This window comes from Hippoglossus stenolepis, chromosome 16 (genome assembly GCF_022539355.2).
Source record: "Hippoglossus stenolepis isolate QCI-W04-F060 chromosome 16, HSTE1.2, whole genome shotgun sequence".
NCBI classification, from domain to species: domain Eukaryota; kingdom Metazoa; phylum Chordata; class Actinopteri; order Pleuronectiformes; family Pleuronectidae; genus Hippoglossus; species Hippoglossus stenolepis.
Window position 1 is genome coordinate 10,357,552 of NC_061498.1, and position 16,967 is coordinate 10,374,518.

At 41.4% G+C, this 16,967-nt stretch overlaps 3 protein-coding genes across 4 annotated transcripts; 1 reads left to right on the forward strand and 2 right to left on the reverse strand.

Moving 5' to 3' along the window:
* Positions 1 to 1,827: 1,827 nt before the first annotated feature.
* ccdc137 (coiled-coil domain containing 137) lies at positions 1,828 to 5,434 on the reverse strand. The gene is made up of 6 exons (XM_035181314.2): positions 5,278 to 5,434; positions 4,509 to 4,654; positions 4,208 to 4,427; positions 3,498 to 3,580; positions 2,742 to 2,821; positions 1,828 to 2,649 (listed from the first exon to the last, which is right to left on the reverse strand). The coding sequence occupies exons 1-6, from the start codon at positions 5,325 to 5,327 to the stop codon at positions 2,449 to 2,451; spliced, it is 780 nt and encodes a 259-aa protein (XP_035037205.1). The 5' UTR covers positions 5,328 to 5,434; the 3' UTR covers positions 1,828 to 2,448.
* Positions 5,435 to 7,083: 1,649 nt separating this feature from the next.
* On the reverse strand, positions 7,084 to 9,416 carry LOC118123586 (tetraspanin-10). The gene is made up of 3 exons (XM_035181074.2): positions 9,289 to 9,416; positions 8,580 to 9,175; positions 7,084 to 8,456 (listed from the first exon to the last, which is right to left on the reverse strand). Exons 1-3 carry the CDS (start codon positions 9,376 to 9,378, stop codon positions 8,150 to 8,152), a joined length of 993 nt encoding a protein of 330 aa, XP_035036965.1. The 5' UTR covers positions 9,379 to 9,416; the 3' UTR covers positions 7,084 to 8,149.
* Positions 9,417 to 12,850: 3,434 nt separating this feature from the next.
* On the forward strand, positions 12,851 to 15,686 carry si:dkey-282h22.5 (uncharacterized protein LOC107988040 homolog). 2 transcript variants are annotated; one of them, XM_047344023.1, is made up of 4 exons: positions 12,851 to 12,977; positions 13,093 to 13,226; positions 13,353 to 13,482; positions 14,934 to 15,686. In XM_047344023.1, exons 2-4 carry the CDS (start codon positions 13,133 to 13,135, stop codon positions 15,211 to 15,213), a joined length of 504 nt encoding a protein of 167 aa, XP_047199979.1. In that variant the 5' UTR covers positions 12,851 to 12,977; positions 13,093 to 13,132; the 3' UTR covers positions 15,214 to 15,686. The 2 variants fall into 2 exon arrangements, with proteins under 2 accessions (XP_047199979.1, XP_047199980.1); XM_047344024.1 differs by having other exon boundaries at positions 13,356 to 13,482.
* Positions 15,687 to 16,967: the final 1,281 nt, after the last annotated feature.

Genomic DNA, 16,967 nt, shown 5'->3' on the forward strand with positions numbered 1-16,967 from the left:
TAGGACTGCGATATTCTTAGTAGAGCCAGGTCGATGCATTATTGATTTGAGTTTGGAGCATAACAATGAGGTTTGATGGAGCGTGTGATAGAAACTACACTATCTGAAAGCAGCAACAATAAAATGCTGCCAGGAGCTTTCGAATCAAGCATGTTTGTTGCATAAGAATCAGAGTGGACAGTCGATAATCATGAGTAATGGCACAATTCATACACTCATCTATATACAGACTGAATGTGGTGTATTTACTGAGACCGTTTTAAAACGCAACTGTGGATATACAATGTGGTTAAATTAGTTTTAGGAAACCAAAAATGGACAACTACATTGACTTGCGATTAGTTCTTCCTGTTCACTACACAGAGGGGAACATTTGATCACATTTAATTACTCACACACACACACACACACACACACAGTTTAGGGTGAGCTGCGGCTGCCTAGCAGCAGGCTGACTAAGCTCTCTCCCAATGACTCCCTCCATCCCGTAGTGTCAGCAGCCACATGTAATTCCTTGCAAACTAGAAATCAGTCAGATCACAAACAGCTCCATCTGATCTCCAGTGCACATGAGAAAAACAAACTTGTGAATAGAGCTGCAAAAGAAAAAAACTCCATGCAGATAAGCAGTGCAGCTTGTCAACAAGAAAAATGTATCCAAATGTAAACAAAAAGAGAACAGACGTTTGAGACAATATTTTGTCTAACTACAGTTTAGTCTTTGCTAAGCAGTTACTGTCCAACTCTGCAGAAAAGGGGATCTGCAAATACAGTAAACCTCGCCAATGCGCTTATTTACAGTCTATTAGACTTTAATTCCAGATCAGTGAATTGTGCTTAACTCACACAAACAGCATCTTTCTCTGACAGGCAGCTGCTGTAAATCCCCTGACGTTATGAATGGCTGTCTTGTGCACATGGACACGGCTGGTTTCGTGACCAGTGAGTGGCTGGGCTCAGCTCGAGGGAGTCAGCACTACCAATCACAGGCAGCTGTCCCCACTTACTGCATTTCCCTGTCACTGTGACAACCCTCAGAGGACAAACACAGACAGCGGAAAAAAAAACAAAACTTGCTGGTCAAGCTGAACAAACCGAAAAGACTGAACCCACAGGTTTATTACTATTATTACCATCAGGTGATATTATTCAGTAGATAGATATTGCAGAAATATTAACATTGCAGTGTTTGCTTTTTGATCTAGGATGCTTTGAAAGATCAATGTTTCAAACCAAACATATGAATTTGTACAGTTCGTCCCCTAAGGCCAATAATGAAACAGTGGCCTTGTTCACGAGGGTTCAACTTTTCAGGATTACAAATGGAAATAGCAGTGCCAATTCTCCCACATTTAAAAAGACCGATGTGATTCATTTATCCCTGGATTCAGGCTCTCAGTGAGGTACAAAGGGAAACGAGGCATTACCAGTTTTTACATTTTGTTCCGTGAAAGCTTTGTTTATGTTACTTCCACCGAGGTTCACTGATGGTTCTGGCAAAAACAGCAGGCAAGACAAGGCGAGGCAAATTTATTTGTATGTAGAACCTCTTAACAACTAGGTAATGCAAACTGCTCTGAGAAAGCTGAGAAGCCCATTGGATGTTATTCAAAGATCTACAGGTCATATAACTGAAAGCTACAGGATAAATACTAATTGGACCCGATAGTTAGATTCTTTTCTGAGCAGATGTTTACACCGTCAGGAGTGAGCTTTGAGGTACGTTGAGGTTTAGAGGGAAAACCCGGAAATTGCTGCTGATGAAGATTATGCGATATAATTAAAAGCTCCGGAACAGCTATTAAAGACACATCATGGTGAGACTGGTTTGTTAAATTAATTTGTTTTCCTTTATTTATAAAATTGTGCTTGATTTCCACTCTAAAATATGCTAAAAGACAATTTAAATTAGTTTTAACAAGCATATATAGTATTGTATGGCATGGGGTACAACCCAAAAATACATTTTATGCAAAAAAGGTCAACAATTATTCAGCCTGCATTTGCCTTCAGTCCTCCATGCAAACTGTAAGAAACCAGCTGGAACCACTGAAGACTGCCATCTAGTGGAACTACAGAAAACAATCAGAGGTTTATATTTTCCTTGAGATAACATTATTTTTATTGTCCATCACATCACACTTGATGCCATAGCGGTTATCTAAAGATGGAAATATGAAAACAGAAAAATATGAAATCCAACTATCTACATGTATTTAATAGTTGAGCTATCAGTTACACTAATCATAGCATCCAGTTCTCCATGGAAGTGAATATGAGGCAGGGGATTGAGGTGCAACTTACCTCTAACTGTCGCCTGTGGAGGCTTCTTTCCCTGACAGATAGCTAAAGTGTGGTAAGCCATCTTTCTGACACATACAGTCGGCTGAATATTAATGTTCACTGCGGTCATTCACACTTCCTGCTTGAATTCAGTGACATGAGAGATCAATCAAAGTCTTTGATATTTTTCAGGCTGGCAGCTCTGGCCTCCTGGTTCTGCTGCTTCCGTTTCTTCAGGAGACGGTAGGCCTCCACTGCTCGCTCCCTCTCCTCCTCCACGATCCTCTTTCTGGCCATAGAGGGCTTAACTGTGGAGATCACCTTGTTACCCAGGAGAGAGTTGAGGAGCAGTCCCTTCGAAGAGTTCTAGATAATGGAGGCAGAGGATAAAAACAGTTAACCACTTAATCAAGCATTAAGATCAATGGGATAATGTGATAAACCCACAGAGCTGTTACCTGAGATTTGACCGGAGCTTTCTTGGGTTTGGCGCTTAGACACGGTGGAGCCATTGAAACTTCCCCAAATGGAACATGATCTACAATACAAAAACTATCATTTAATTATGATTAACTATAGAAAGAACTTCTTTCAGCTTCAAGTTTAGCTGATGTCATTTCATTTTTGGGCCACTGTGCAGCATGTTGGAAATATTAACATGATTATAAAGTGGTTATGATTAATTGTTTCGCAAATAATTGCCCAGACATATATATCCGTCAAACACACGGATATCCCATATCAAACACAGAGCGACATAAGCAGTCATTTGGAGTTGTCTTTGTGTCCATCTTACACATCGTAGTCCACCAGTCACTCTAATTGGAACTCTGATTTCTGTCTGTGGTATCCGTGACTTTAGCTACTAAATTCTCCTCACGTCCTGCTGTTGGGTGCTGTGAACGTGGTGTACACTTGGTCTGTAAGAGTGTTTTAATGATAACAACTGTTGGCAGTAGCTGATATTCTCATTTTCCACAGAATACAGCCTTCTACCACTGCTAGTGTAAAAAACACCGAAAGGCTTGTGGACAAAACAATTTACTTGAAGGACCATGCCAAACACAATGCAACTGCAGAGATGGTAAATACCTCCTAATGATCTTCAACATGTTTCAACTGAAGGATGTTAATATACATTCTTGTGCTAAATTACAGAGGAAAGAACAACTATATCTCACTACCTTTATTGTGCTAACTACTAAATCACCTACCCACAAACATCTCTTTCTCCATCTCGGCCTCTTGTCTGTTCAACTTTTTCTGCTGTAGCCTCTGTATTTTCCCTTTATCATACCTGTAGAAAGACGGCAAGGAATAAATAAATCAGACATTTATCATCCAATGCATTATAATACAAGTCTTTCTCTAAGTGTGGACATTTAAATGCATGCTGGCTTTTACAATTTTATTTTACAGTGTGAGGCAGAGATAATTGGCAAATTAATCGGCAATTACTTTATCAGTTGACACTTTAATTTTGAGTTACTGCTCCTCTACTCTGAGGATCTGCTGTTCTTTGATGAGAAAACAAAATATGTGGATATAGGATAGTGAATATTTGAATGTATTTGGGTCATTGCATGTCAAATCATCAGACAAATGTAATTTAAAAAAATATTTTCATTGATTTTGCATTGGGATTAGTGACAAACAGCAGACAGCATTAATTACATTGTCCAATAGACAGCCCTTATAGGCTCATTTAAATTCATACCGAACCAGCCCCCCCTCTTACAAAACTGCTGTGGATCTTCTGTACTGGGAGGTGAATCCCCTTCCCAATCCCCATGAGAAAATGAGAAGCCTAAAGAAGCTAAATTCCATGTGTTTCGGATCCCAATAAAGGGAGATATTGGCGAAGGCAGTTTAAACTTTTGTCTGACCACAAAACATCACTATTACAAACAGCTGCTTTACTCACTCCTTCTTTTTCTCCGACTTGCCTCCGGACTTCTCCTGTTTGTCTGCGTCCAGCTCGGGCTTTCTGTCTATCTGGTTATTGGTGAGGAAGAGGACATGTTTTGTCTCAGCCTCCATGCGCTGCAGATACCCCTTCACGCTCTCGTGCTTCCCCCTCTTGAAGTGTGGCACAGGTATGTCTCCATCCTGGGACTCCTCTGGTTTACCTTTGGGGAAGATGGCTGTAGGACAGAAAGTCAGTCCTTCACTGTTTACAAAACAACGTCACGACTGAGGCACGTGTGGAATTCATCTTTACTCACCATCTTTTAGCTTTTTGGATTTCAATGGCCCACTTTTCATTCTCTCCTTGCTCTTCATTATCTCTCGGAGCCTGAAGGGGATGTGTTCGAGGTGGTCCTCTTCTCTGGCTTTCTGGGGTTTGCCATCTTGCCTGAGTTTCTTATCGCTGATATTTAGACACATAACAGAGCGGATTACAATTTTGGAGAGGTCACAAACCGTGAAATCCAACAGTGAACGCATGCGACGCTCTTCCCAAGCGGATTGCACTGAGGATTTGAGTTTGCTACATAACAATGACATTTGATTGTTTTCACAACATGCATGTTTGTTGCATATGAATCAGAGTGGACGGTAAATCATCACAGACAGACAGAGACACAGAGACACAGATACACACACACACACACACACACACAGTGGCCGAATGTGCTTTAATGACTGAGATCGTTTTAAAATGCTACCGTGGATATCCATCTTGGTTAAAGTAGCTTTAGACGAACAAACAGGGACATCTACTTTAACTTGAGCGTCTTATCGCTGATATTTAGACACAGCCCAGATAACAAGGACACATTTAAATACACGTAAGCATTCGGGTGTTGTGTATAACAGGTTCTTGTCCCGTCTTCAACCCAAGAAAGAGTTTAACTTAGTTCACTCCCCACTACGTCAGAGCGCTAACAGCAGCTAGCTGCCGTAGCTAGCTCAACTGCAGTCCCTACACGTTAGCTAGCTGCTGTAGCTAACCTGCTAGCAGTGGCTCGGTTCAAACACGAGCTTCGTTACCTCGGCGGTTCTGCTGCCGTGCGGCTCCTGTTCCCCCTTTTCTTCGCCATGTTGCTGTGTGATCGTTCAGTGCACGACAACACAACCGCGCACGTTGAGCGAGCAGCGTGCACGACCTCTAACCTGTGAACTCTCACCCCCCTCCGGCGCCAGGGAGCGGTGAAGAGAAGAGGCCTCACTCTGTCGCTGTTCTCGGGTACCTCAGTCTGTACGGTCGATAGGCTGATTTACGACATTGTGCCTCTTGTTTGTTGGTTAAACTTTCCCATAAGCTGCTTTATGGAGTTTTGTTTGTGTTGAATATAATATTACAAAAAAATGGAGATAAATCACTTCAGGTTCCTGAAAGGTGGACTAATTCGGTCTCAGAGTGATGCACAGACAATAGACGATCTTTACCGGGAAGGACACCCTGATTGGCTTTAGTAACTGCTGCTACTTCCGCGCACCACCACGCGGGGGCAGTGTAGTTGACTCAGACATTGTTTTTATTTTGACTGCTTCAAACTTAGTGATATCAGTAATAATATGTAGGTAGGTAATATGGGATTTATTGTTGCTATTTCTGACTTCTGCGATTTATTCCGATATCTGTTTTACACATTGGATCAACATATTATACCTTCTTGTGATCCTTAAAATGTTTTCTAACCACACCAGAAGAAATAATGGAGATATCATACTCAGAGGAGACATGACACAGGGTTGTGCCAAAAAAGAAAAATTCTGCCAGAATTTGATAATCTGGGACAGGTCACTTGGTAATCTGGGACACTTCTATTAGGATTGTATTTAAAAAAGGCTAAATCACCGTGCTTTCATGCATGTCAAGCTCAACATTACAATACAGTTATTCTTATTCGTATTCTTATTCTTATTCTTATCCAAATACAGTGGTGGCTCTGTGTATGCAATAAATCCTTAAAAACAAAATGTAACATATTGCTGACCAAAATCGATAGTTTACATGTAGTTAAATTATTTACACAAAAGTATCTGATTTGATATATCTGCTGTGGGTTTATTAAAACAATTTTTAAATTTAATTTCTCCACCTGGGTGCAATATCTCCTGTTTTCGATGATGCTTTGCAGTTTTGCAGTTTCCTTTTTCAAACCTCCCTCTGAAAATGTTATCATGTAATCTATAAACTGTTGTTAGGTTATGGGAGCAGTAGCAGATTCAGCAAGTCCTCTCAGTGATCTGATTATGAAGGCACCGTGGTGTTTTAATTAGTAATGTGAGTATATGAGATATCGGGAGCCTCCATCGTCTGTGCATGTGTGTTTAAGATACTCATTTATTTTATAATCATAGGGATGAACTTGATGATAGTTATTGGTTTTCAAGGACCACAGTCTCAAATTAATATGGAATGCAATGCGATGCAAATTGACCTTGAATGTCCAACGACAGAAAAGTCAATTTGGACGGGGCCAAAGCTCAAGCGAAGCCTGGAGGCAAAGGAACCGCCGCCGGTTCAAGAGCAAGCCTCCGAAGAGGGACGTCATCGGGTGCGTCATCTAGAGAATTTGTCTTCAAACAAGGCAACATCTCCTTTTTGCTCCTCACTGTTTGTCATCTCTCTTCTAGACATCACTGTGATCTGCCCGTGGGAAGCCAACAGCCATCTCGAGCTACACGAACTGGCTCAGTATGGGATCATCTGACTCTCCTCACTGTGAAATTCTTTTCATATTCACCAAAGGGAACCAGTGTGGCCCCACTAAATGTCATCATCAATATCGGCTTTGTGTGAATTCTAGTATGTGAACTATGTATCGGCATATTGTGGATGCTGCTCTTTGTTGTTTTATACATCAAATATATTTTTCGTAAGACTCTCAAGCACGTGTCTTATATGTCATGGAGGTTATAGTGGGAGCTGTAACTGGAAGCTTGGCTTTAAAGTCGAGGTTTCTGCACAACTGTCGGCATCATGTTTATTGTCTTTAATCAAACGCAGAATAAAGCTTTGAAGTTTTTTTAAAAACAATTTCAAATTCCATTTTCTTGTTCTCCTTTATTTTCCTCTTCACAAACTGAACAGTTTTGCATGAAACCCATGCGACTGTGTTGGAAGTATTACACCGTTTCCATTATAATGCTTTATTTGTCCCTTTTTAAATGTAGAGTAGAGCAAAATAGCTGATGAATCTTGTTTAGCTCACCAACATGTTATATTTTGTTTGTTTAATATGTACAATATCCACAGTCTATACAAATGACAAATTGTGGTTTTACAGTGTTCACAATAATGTACCGATAGGGAAGTATTGATCTTTTCATTTAACCCGTGGCACAAAATCAAAGGAGTGCATTTTTTAAATATCACATAATATCTTTGAGAATTATTTTCATTTTCTTCAACAGGTCATAAGGCTATAAATAAGCTTCTGTTATGTTCAAGTCAACCTTAGTGAGATTGTGACCGGTTCGTGTCCTGGTTTGATGTCGGGGGAAGGAACACAACTTGTCCAAGAGAAGAGACGGTTTTCAAGCACAATGAAGGTGTAAGGCACATACTATGGATTCAGTGGTAAATGTTAGATTGGGTCTCATCCACCCATTTATTATCTGTGCTGCTTGTTCTTTGAGGGTCACTGAAGGCTGCAGCCAAGTGTGATTTTGTGTCTTAGCTTGTTTTGATGGAATTTGTATATTCGCTGGGTGAATAATGCATTCTGCATTTTGCACCTCGACATTTTTAGTTAGCTAAATGTCTAATTGTTTTGTCTTTTCCTCTGGAGCTGCACAGGTTCAGTAAACTTTCTTGACAAGCAAGCTGAAAGAAAATGCTTGTGGTTGTGTCAAACAAACAAAACCAGAATGCAAAAAAAGCAGTCAGCACTCATGCGATGTCTATGATAGATCACATATACACTTTATGCCTCTGGAAGATTTCCAGCAGTCGCGTAGTCACAAACAGAGTCAGAATTTGGACCCCGAGTACGACGACGCCAACCGTCCCTATCAGGCCGTTGTGCTGCTCGATCCAGCGGGAAATCCCCCCCAGACATCCGCCCAGGAAGATCACACTTTGAGCGGTGAACTCATCGAGCAGCTGGGCTCCCAAGCCACACTGCGAGTTCCACACTGTGCCGTTCTGCAGAGGGTCCACACAGCAGGTTGCAGGAACACCGCAGGCCAGCACTCCTGGGGCTGAGCAGTTATAATATCTGAGGGAAGAGGAGGGGGATAACGTGCTGACCATTACATCTCATCTAAATGCATTTCTACATCATGAACAATAAGTCATGGTGTATATTTTTATGTATATGCAAGTTGGCCACACTACTCACATGTTGACTTCCCAGTCACGGTAGTTATCTGCCCCACAGCACTGCAGATTTGACTGAATCTCATCTGTGATGAACCTCAGGTCCAGGTCATCCTGATAGCGCGCCATGGCAGTTAACATTCCTGACCGCAGGTAGCTCCCGATCTGATCTTGGAGACTGTAGGCAATAATGGCCGCCAGCACCTGGGCTGAGATAAGCACCAGCACGGCGACGGAGAACAGCTTCAGTAAGCAGCAGTTCTCTCTCAGGGCGCCCACACAGCCTGACAGGCAGAGCACAGTCAGCACGAAGCCCAGAGTCACAAGTATCAGCATGGGGTCGGTGCCGATGCTGCCGATCTTCTCCTGGGCAAATGACTCTTTGGTGATGAGGCCCCACATCCCCAGACCAAGAACCACAAGGCCCAGAACCGTAAACACCAGGTTACACAGGAACAGGAAATATTTTAGGAAATAGTCCATCAATGAATATCTGTAGTAGGTTTGGATCCTTGAGAATGCAGGGCTGTCGTGGTCCTGTCCATTCTTTGTCCCTGCCCCCTTCAATTCATCGGTGACATAGCCGAGCTCCTGAGCATCCTCTTTGGCTGAGTCTGCCTATGGACACACACGAATACAGATAAAAGCCAAAGTTTTGAGAACAAAGAGGTGCCAGATGTTCAGAAGGAAACATAATGTGAAAAAGCAAGAGTTCAAATGCAGCCCCTTACCTTTGGTATGAGGGGACTGGACTCATTCTGCGTATTGTCCCTCCTCGACCACGGCAAAGGAATCCGTCTTATATCCAAATATCTCCTCATGTTGTCAACCAGTGGGAGATGATGATCCTCCCCGTGCTTTTATCAGGTCTGAATGACTAAAGCTAATGTGGAGCACAGACGAACAGGGGGGGCAACAGAGGAGCATGTGAGCTGAGGTGGAGTAACCACGTTCAGCCCCGGGCTGCTGTGTTACGTGAGATTTCTTCATCATGTGAGAGTCACAGTGAGGGGATTACACGGTCATCGCAGTATGAGAGACTCTCACACACACACAACAGTGAAACTCAAACCAAGAAGGACAAGAGGCTTTTGACTCGTGAAATTTACTTGCGGAAAATCATTCAACAGAGGCCCAACATTGTCCTTAAATCAAATCAAGCCGCACTAAATTGCACAAACTCTTTTATATCAGTCCCTTAGATATGCCCTATTTTCTTCATCGATTAGGAGCCACGATTTATTCCCTGGAAAATGAGTGAAATTATCAAAAAGAAATTTGTAATGTAATGTTTACGCAATTAAAAATAAAAATAAATATCCAGGCCAAAGTTAGTGAGTTCTTCCAAACCTCCACCCTACCACCAAGTTTTAAGAAGACAAATATACTTTGAGGAAAACATAACCTCCTCGGCAGAGGTAAGAACCAAATTAAATCAATTGAAATGAATTAAATTCTCAATTCTTAATTTTTCATAAAGAAAATGTTGCTGATAAGAGCTACACGGACCATGACCTGATTAATAAAACAAAGAACTGACCTGGCAGACGATCAAATTATTATTATATTCATATTTAATGTATTTTTACCTGAGCTGCCATCCATGCATTAATCCCAGCAAAAACATTGAACCACATCATGCACTGGTAGAACCAATAAGCTCCTTTTAAATGACACATATGGAAGGACAGATTTCTCACCTCCCCATTGCTCATCTTTTGGGAGACAGCCTATTTAACCGTTTCAAAATGAAAGTATCGTATGTATTTGTTTTTGTAAATGCTTTTTTTTAAAGCTATAATACATCTGCCCTGGTTTTTGTTTAGAGCAGTGAGGGCATGGAGTAGCAGCTACAATGTGGGAGTGATTATTTTCCACCTGCCAGGCCAGACTTTGAATCCGAATGACGCACGACAACAGCTCAGTTCATCATCCTGCTTGACTCGTGTCTATGCCCAACACCAACATTTGATTCAGGAGGAAGAGCGAGAATCTACATGTTTCACCTTTTTGTTTGGCGACTGGCTCCTCTGATGAAGTCATTATGGGAAGATCTGCTGCTGTGGGTCAATAACCAGCAGCGAGTGAGTTAAAAAAAGAAAGACTGAGGCCTGGTTATCTCACACTCTGGCTCTGCAAGTCCTCTGCTGTCATACTTTCCTCGGCCTGTGACGATCCAAGCGGCAGAGCTGGAGGAAAGTCAGTCTACTCCTGCAGAGCGGTGGACTCCAGAAATTTGTCCTGTCATAAATCTCTTTCCATATTAATCTGTTGAAACAAAAAAAAATACATTTTACATTTTTAATAATAATAATAATAATTATTATATAAATAAAGGTTGAATGTCTTCTCGCTCATAGGTGTATACATAATCTTGCAAACACAGTACTGCAGGATCTTAAGTATCTTGCACATCAGTGTCGGAGAAAATATTACACTTGACAAACAAGGAACGATCATGAGCCGTTAAATCATTTGATCGAAAAGGAAGTGTGCTTCACAGCTAAATAAGATTATACAGATTTACAGGTTATGGTGACTTGCTGACAGAATCAAAGATGGATGTGAGATTCTGCCTTAAATCACAGTGTTTCCTTGTTCATAAATCTTTTGAGAGGCTGTGATTTAAGGTGCGGTTAGTTCCCACTCCCTTAGCCGAACCCACCATATATTCTTTAATGTTTTCCGCGCTGACCAATGTGAAACTAAAAAGCATGCAGTACACTCTGTCGTCTCCATGTGACTGTTGCCCAGCCAGATTCCTTTTTTAGCAGCTGACCTTGCAGCTGACCTTGTGTCATTACAAATACCTGCACGCATCAGCACAGCTTGCAGCGCAGTGTTTCAGATGGAGTAAGACACTTGATGCAACAAAAGCTATTTAATTTCTGACTGGAAAAAGAAATGCTTGAGCGTCCAACCGCCTAAAACTTAAGGAATATTTCTTGGGTTGACAAAAGGTGAATTAAACTGACTCTGAGCAAAATAATTGAGTGGATCAGTGAGCAGCCTGTCCGAGGTTAGAGTTTCCTGTAATAACTACACAATGAATTAAAGAAGAATACAAACATTATTACCATATCATTCTCTTTCCAGCTGCTTTGAATGCAGCCCCTCGGGTTTTGATCTATCAGGACAACTAAAGGGACCAGTGCTGGCCGGGATTGTCCTAGCCCAGATGCCGAGCAGATTGGATTACAGTCGGCAGTAAGAATGCTCCGCTGGCTGGAGCCACACTGCTACATCAAACACCCACCCTGGATTAGGGCCCATAGGGAGTGCAGTCGCCCTGCAACACTCACAGCAGCTAAAAGACACATGGGGGATAGATGGAGCATAGATTGGGGATTATCAGGACCTCCCACTCAGGATCTTTTATTATTTTATTTTTTTACAGTGCAGATGTGGGGGCTGCAAGACACATCTGATAAGAGCCCCTGGGAACCATGTGTGTATGTATGTGTGTGCGTTTGTGTACACCCGTTGTTGTTACCGCTTAAGGACCTTTATACCTGTATAATCATATACAACGTTCTATAGTTGTAGTATAGAAAATGTTGTTTACCAAGGGAGAATTTATTACCAAATATACACATTATATTTATTATGCTATACTCATATTCTTTTTGTATACCGTATCTGCCTATATACGTATAAACAGTCAAATTGGCATATATATGGACACGTGTATCCCAATATCTCCTTACTTATGCACAAATACAGTTTTACATGCTTGTGCAATCAGCCTGTGCCACTGCACTTTACTGAATAAAAATTCTATACAAACAATATTTCTGAATGTACATATTCTGCATTTTGGAAATGTTATTTTTCATTTTTTAATAATTCTGACTTGTCTGCAAAGTGAATTGCCCCCGGTGTGTGGATCAACACAATTTTATTTTATCTTATCTTTGAACACTGAACTTGTCAGGACCAGTACACCTCATTGGGATCAAAGCCCGGTCTTAATGAGGTTAAAATATCATTTCTGAACTCAAGGTTAAGTTTTGGGTTAAGTAAGAATTGCTCACGTTTAAGGTTAGAGGTAAATTTTGGGCAGGCATTGTCCCCAAAATGTCCCCAGTGTGTGTGTGTGTGTGTGTGTGTGTGTGTGTGTGTGTGTGTGTGTGTGTGTGTGTGTGTGTGTGTGTGCGTGTGCATGTGCATGTGCATGTGTTCAACATGTTGTGTCTTCGTCCAGTGTGCTCACATGTTACAGAGTGTGTCACAGCCCTTCTGGAGTGGGCGGGGGCAGGTGGTGAGCGGATTGGCTGCAGGAGTTAAGGGAGGCACTTATAAGAGCGTGCTGGCCAGGTCATGGTTTGTCAGTGTGTCACTGTTGAACGATTCCATCGCAAAGACCGTGGTCCTGCTCTGACCTGGAAAGAGAAAGAAAAAAAAAACACTTCACAGAAAGGTACCGTAAAATCCAGTGCATGATGATGATTTTCACATTTATCTAAATTATAACTTTGCCACGTCCACTTGCGAGTTGTCCTTCTTCACTTCCCTGTGTACTTGTTTCTCGGCAGCACCCGTGTCCCATATTGCTGTTTTTGTTCAGTGAGGAAGATGAGGATGAAGGGGGCTCTGGTCCTTCTCTGCATGGTCTCAACGTGTGGAGCTCAGAAATGGAAACAGAAAACCCAGCGCTGGGACGCTGCAGGTCAGAGACATCACACTCCACAATCTGTAAATGATTAACAGTGATGTTACATGTAAAAAAAAAAATATTGTGTTCAAATTACTTTAAGCAGCCAAACACAGTCTTAGTAAAAGTTTCTGTCTTCAGCAGAACACACCTACGGCAAAACTTGTTCCAACCTGACTCAGGTTCTGGATAACTGGAAATTTGCTATTGTCAGCCAAGTGAAAGATCTGCTGATTAATGACCATGCCTCCGTCCTCCCTGAATACAACAGGTGGGTCACTCAAGCATCTTATTGGACTAACTGTAGGCCATAGTGCCGTGCTGGTGCACAAACAAGCTAGAAAAGAAAACAAGTTTAAATGTTGAGTAAGAGAGGGGGGATGTGCAATGCATAACAAGACTCTGATGAAAGTGAAGATTTGATTCTTCCTCGCAGTCGTACTAAATTAGGTTGTTGCTCAACTCGCTAAGCTTTACATAAGACCGTGGACCGCTCGGAGCCAGAGGTGGTGAATTGCCAAGGTCCCTGCAAGGACAAGCCTTAAGCTTTGTAAATGACCTCACCCTACGCAGACCGTGCCAGAGGAAGCTGGGAAATGTTTCAGCCTCCTGTTCTGGTGAAGAGATCCTGGCAGACAATACTCAAAGTCATTGAACTTTTCCTCTGGAGACAATTACGCCAACAGCTGGGACCATATTTAACACGGACATTCCAGAATAGCCATTTCCGGTGGAGTGCAGGCCAGTGAAGGCCCATTGAGGGAAATATCAGAATGGAAGAGGAAAGTATGAGAAAACCAAGTTCTGATGCACAAATCTGTTTTCAGTTATTTTTGAGACTTCTTCTCTAAACTTTGATTTATTTTGAGATATTGGATCATTAGGACATTTATTGAAATCAAAACATACGAGAAATCTAATTTTTTCATCTTTAACAATGTATTGTATTTTTTTCTTTTTGTAAAATCCTTTTTTAAGCAACCTGCAGTGGTGGGATGAAACAAAGTACATGTACTTCCTTACTGTAATTAGGTTTTCAGGTTCTTTTCAATAATACTCCATATATATATATATATAAACACATATCTGTACTTTCTAGTCCAGAGCTGAGACTTGACAAAAATAATGTAGAGGGCCTTTACGTTAGGGAATAGCTGCAATTACTTTTTTTCAAATACTTTAAGTATAGTTAATGCAAGTACTTACTTTTACTCGAGTAGAAGAGTTGATGTGTTACTTTTACATTTCTGTAAAATGTTTGAGTATACTTGAATACTCAAGTAAATATAAAATGTATTGGAGTATAATTTAAGAACAGTATTTCCGTCTGAAATGTGGTGGAGTGGATGCATATAGAATAACATGAAAATATCCATGTCAAGTGTAAGTACATAAACACTGTACTATACAGAAAGGGCTTGAGTAAATGTACTCAGTTATTTTCCAGCAGTGCTGCAGGCTCTGTCCTTTGTTAAAACTAGGCCAAAACATTAAATTTGTACTGATCTTTATGTCTGTTATCCTGATGTTTTTCCCGCAGATGATGGAGCTGTTTCTGTTTAACAGCATGCCGTGACTTTCATGTTGCGGTCGTCCAATTTGACTCTGTTCTCCTCTCACTTACATGAAAGCTTATGGGGCATTGCAGTGCCAGCCGTTTGTTGACTGGCCGTACTGAAACCATTTATTTGCACCTTCCCAAATGTCTCTGCATTGGTCCAGGATCCAGCCTCTGTCAGAAGCACTGCGAGACCTCTACAGGCAGTTTAACTCGCTAAAAGACGAGCTGGGGAGCCTCAGCACAAAGTTTGACCAAGTGGAGGCTTTTGTGGACGACCCCAGGAACGGCAGATCCACTCAGCCTGAGCGACCCATACCGAGGATTCACCCCAGGGTTGGACTGAGGTCTCCACTGCGGGCACAGATGAGGGCTCCTGACAGGAGGATTGTCAGGGGAACAACGCTGATCAGAGCGAGGAGGAAAGGGCTTCAGAGACCTTAGACCCCTTACCCAGTGGTTAGATATGCTGATGCGTTGAACGGGAGCAGTTGTGTTCATAGATTGTTCAGAAGACTTTGAATCATTTCTGGTATTTTATGTGTGTGATGTGATAAAAGATGACGTAAAGAAAACTTTAGTAGAAATAGACTTCAAATGTACTCATCTTAGCCTCTCTGTGCAAAGTCACTTTCAACCACAGGGAGGCAGTATTTACCAAATTATCCCTGACTATCATCTGGCTGCTCTGTGTAAAACATTAAACTAACATGACGTACTGCAGCTATGCATCCTCTTACTACAATAAGATGAGCAGAGGAATGTTATTAATGAGAGTTAATTATGGTGATGAGTTTGTAAAAATAAAGGTGATGGTTTTATCCCCCGGATGTTGAAATTAAAGTAACAAATGCGTGACAATAGAATTGACAATGTTTTGTTGTACAAATAAAAGCTTTTGCCTCTGCTGATAGTAACGGACGTAGTTGAGGCATGAAGGTCAAACAAAGCTCCTCATAGCAGTAAAGCAGTGTCAGTGTTGCATCTTCCAAACCATAGTGTCTAAATATAGATGGACAACGCGCCTCCATTTCCTCCCACTTTCCAGAGAGGAAGCTAAAATAGATGGCACATAGGAATTCTCAAATTTTTCGGCCTTTATTTCATGTGGAGCTAGCGACTGCATTAACAGACTATGGATGGGGCTGCAATATCGGTAGGTCCTGACGAGCACGCCTCACCAACCGCCAACCGGCCCCAGTTGTCAATCATGATGTTTAACCCTTTTTATGTCATCAATAACCAATTGAAACCACAGCTACTGAAAGATTAACACTCAAACATACATCAGTGTGATGAGAACTATCAAAAAAGGTATTTGATATGTACATTTAATGTTGGTCAGTGGATGGGAATTCAATATTGGAGGAGCTAGGTTTTGACCTAATAATAACTTTTATATATAGAAAACAAATAGTTTACAAGCGGCAGCAAAATAAAACAGAGCAAAGCAAGAATGAACAAATCACAAATATTAAAGACAGTATTCATTTAAAAGAACTTCGAAAAGATACATAATTCTTTTTTTTTTTTAAATGAAGTGTTAAAATTATCATTTATTAAAAAAAGAATAAAAATTCAGAAACCAGGCCTCTCGATGAAAGTGTGTTTTAACACAGGATGTAAAAAGAGATCTCAGATGACCTGATTTCCTCAGGCAGATTATTGCAGAGTCTTGGGGCCCCCACAGCAAACGCTCTGTCCCCTTTAGTTTTTAATCTAGTGTTTGGAACACAGAGAAGACCTCTGCCTGAGGATGTCCATGTACGTGAGGGGTAGTAAAATACTAAAAGGTCTGATATGTAGCTGGGAGAAATGCCACGGAGAGATTTAAAAGTAATCAGCAAAATCTTAAAATCTCTTCTAAAACATAGAGGAAGCCAGTGTGAAGACACTAGAACAGGAGTGATGTGGTCTTATGGTTCTGTTTGAAAGCCTGGCAGCTGAGTTCTGTTCAGTCTGGAGTCCATCAATAGACTTTTGGGTGAGGGAAGTAAAAAGGCTGTTTCAATAGGAGAGGCGTGATGAAATAAAAGCATGTAAAATCATCTGCAGGCAGCCACTAGGGGGTGATGGAGTCACTTTGGCTTCACTTCAGGGGAGCAGGCACGTCGGCCATCTTTACAGTCTGTGCTCTGAACCCTCTCATCTGTCTGCAGTCAGCTCACTTTCCAGGTTCCAAGGCCCCTCTCAGCACA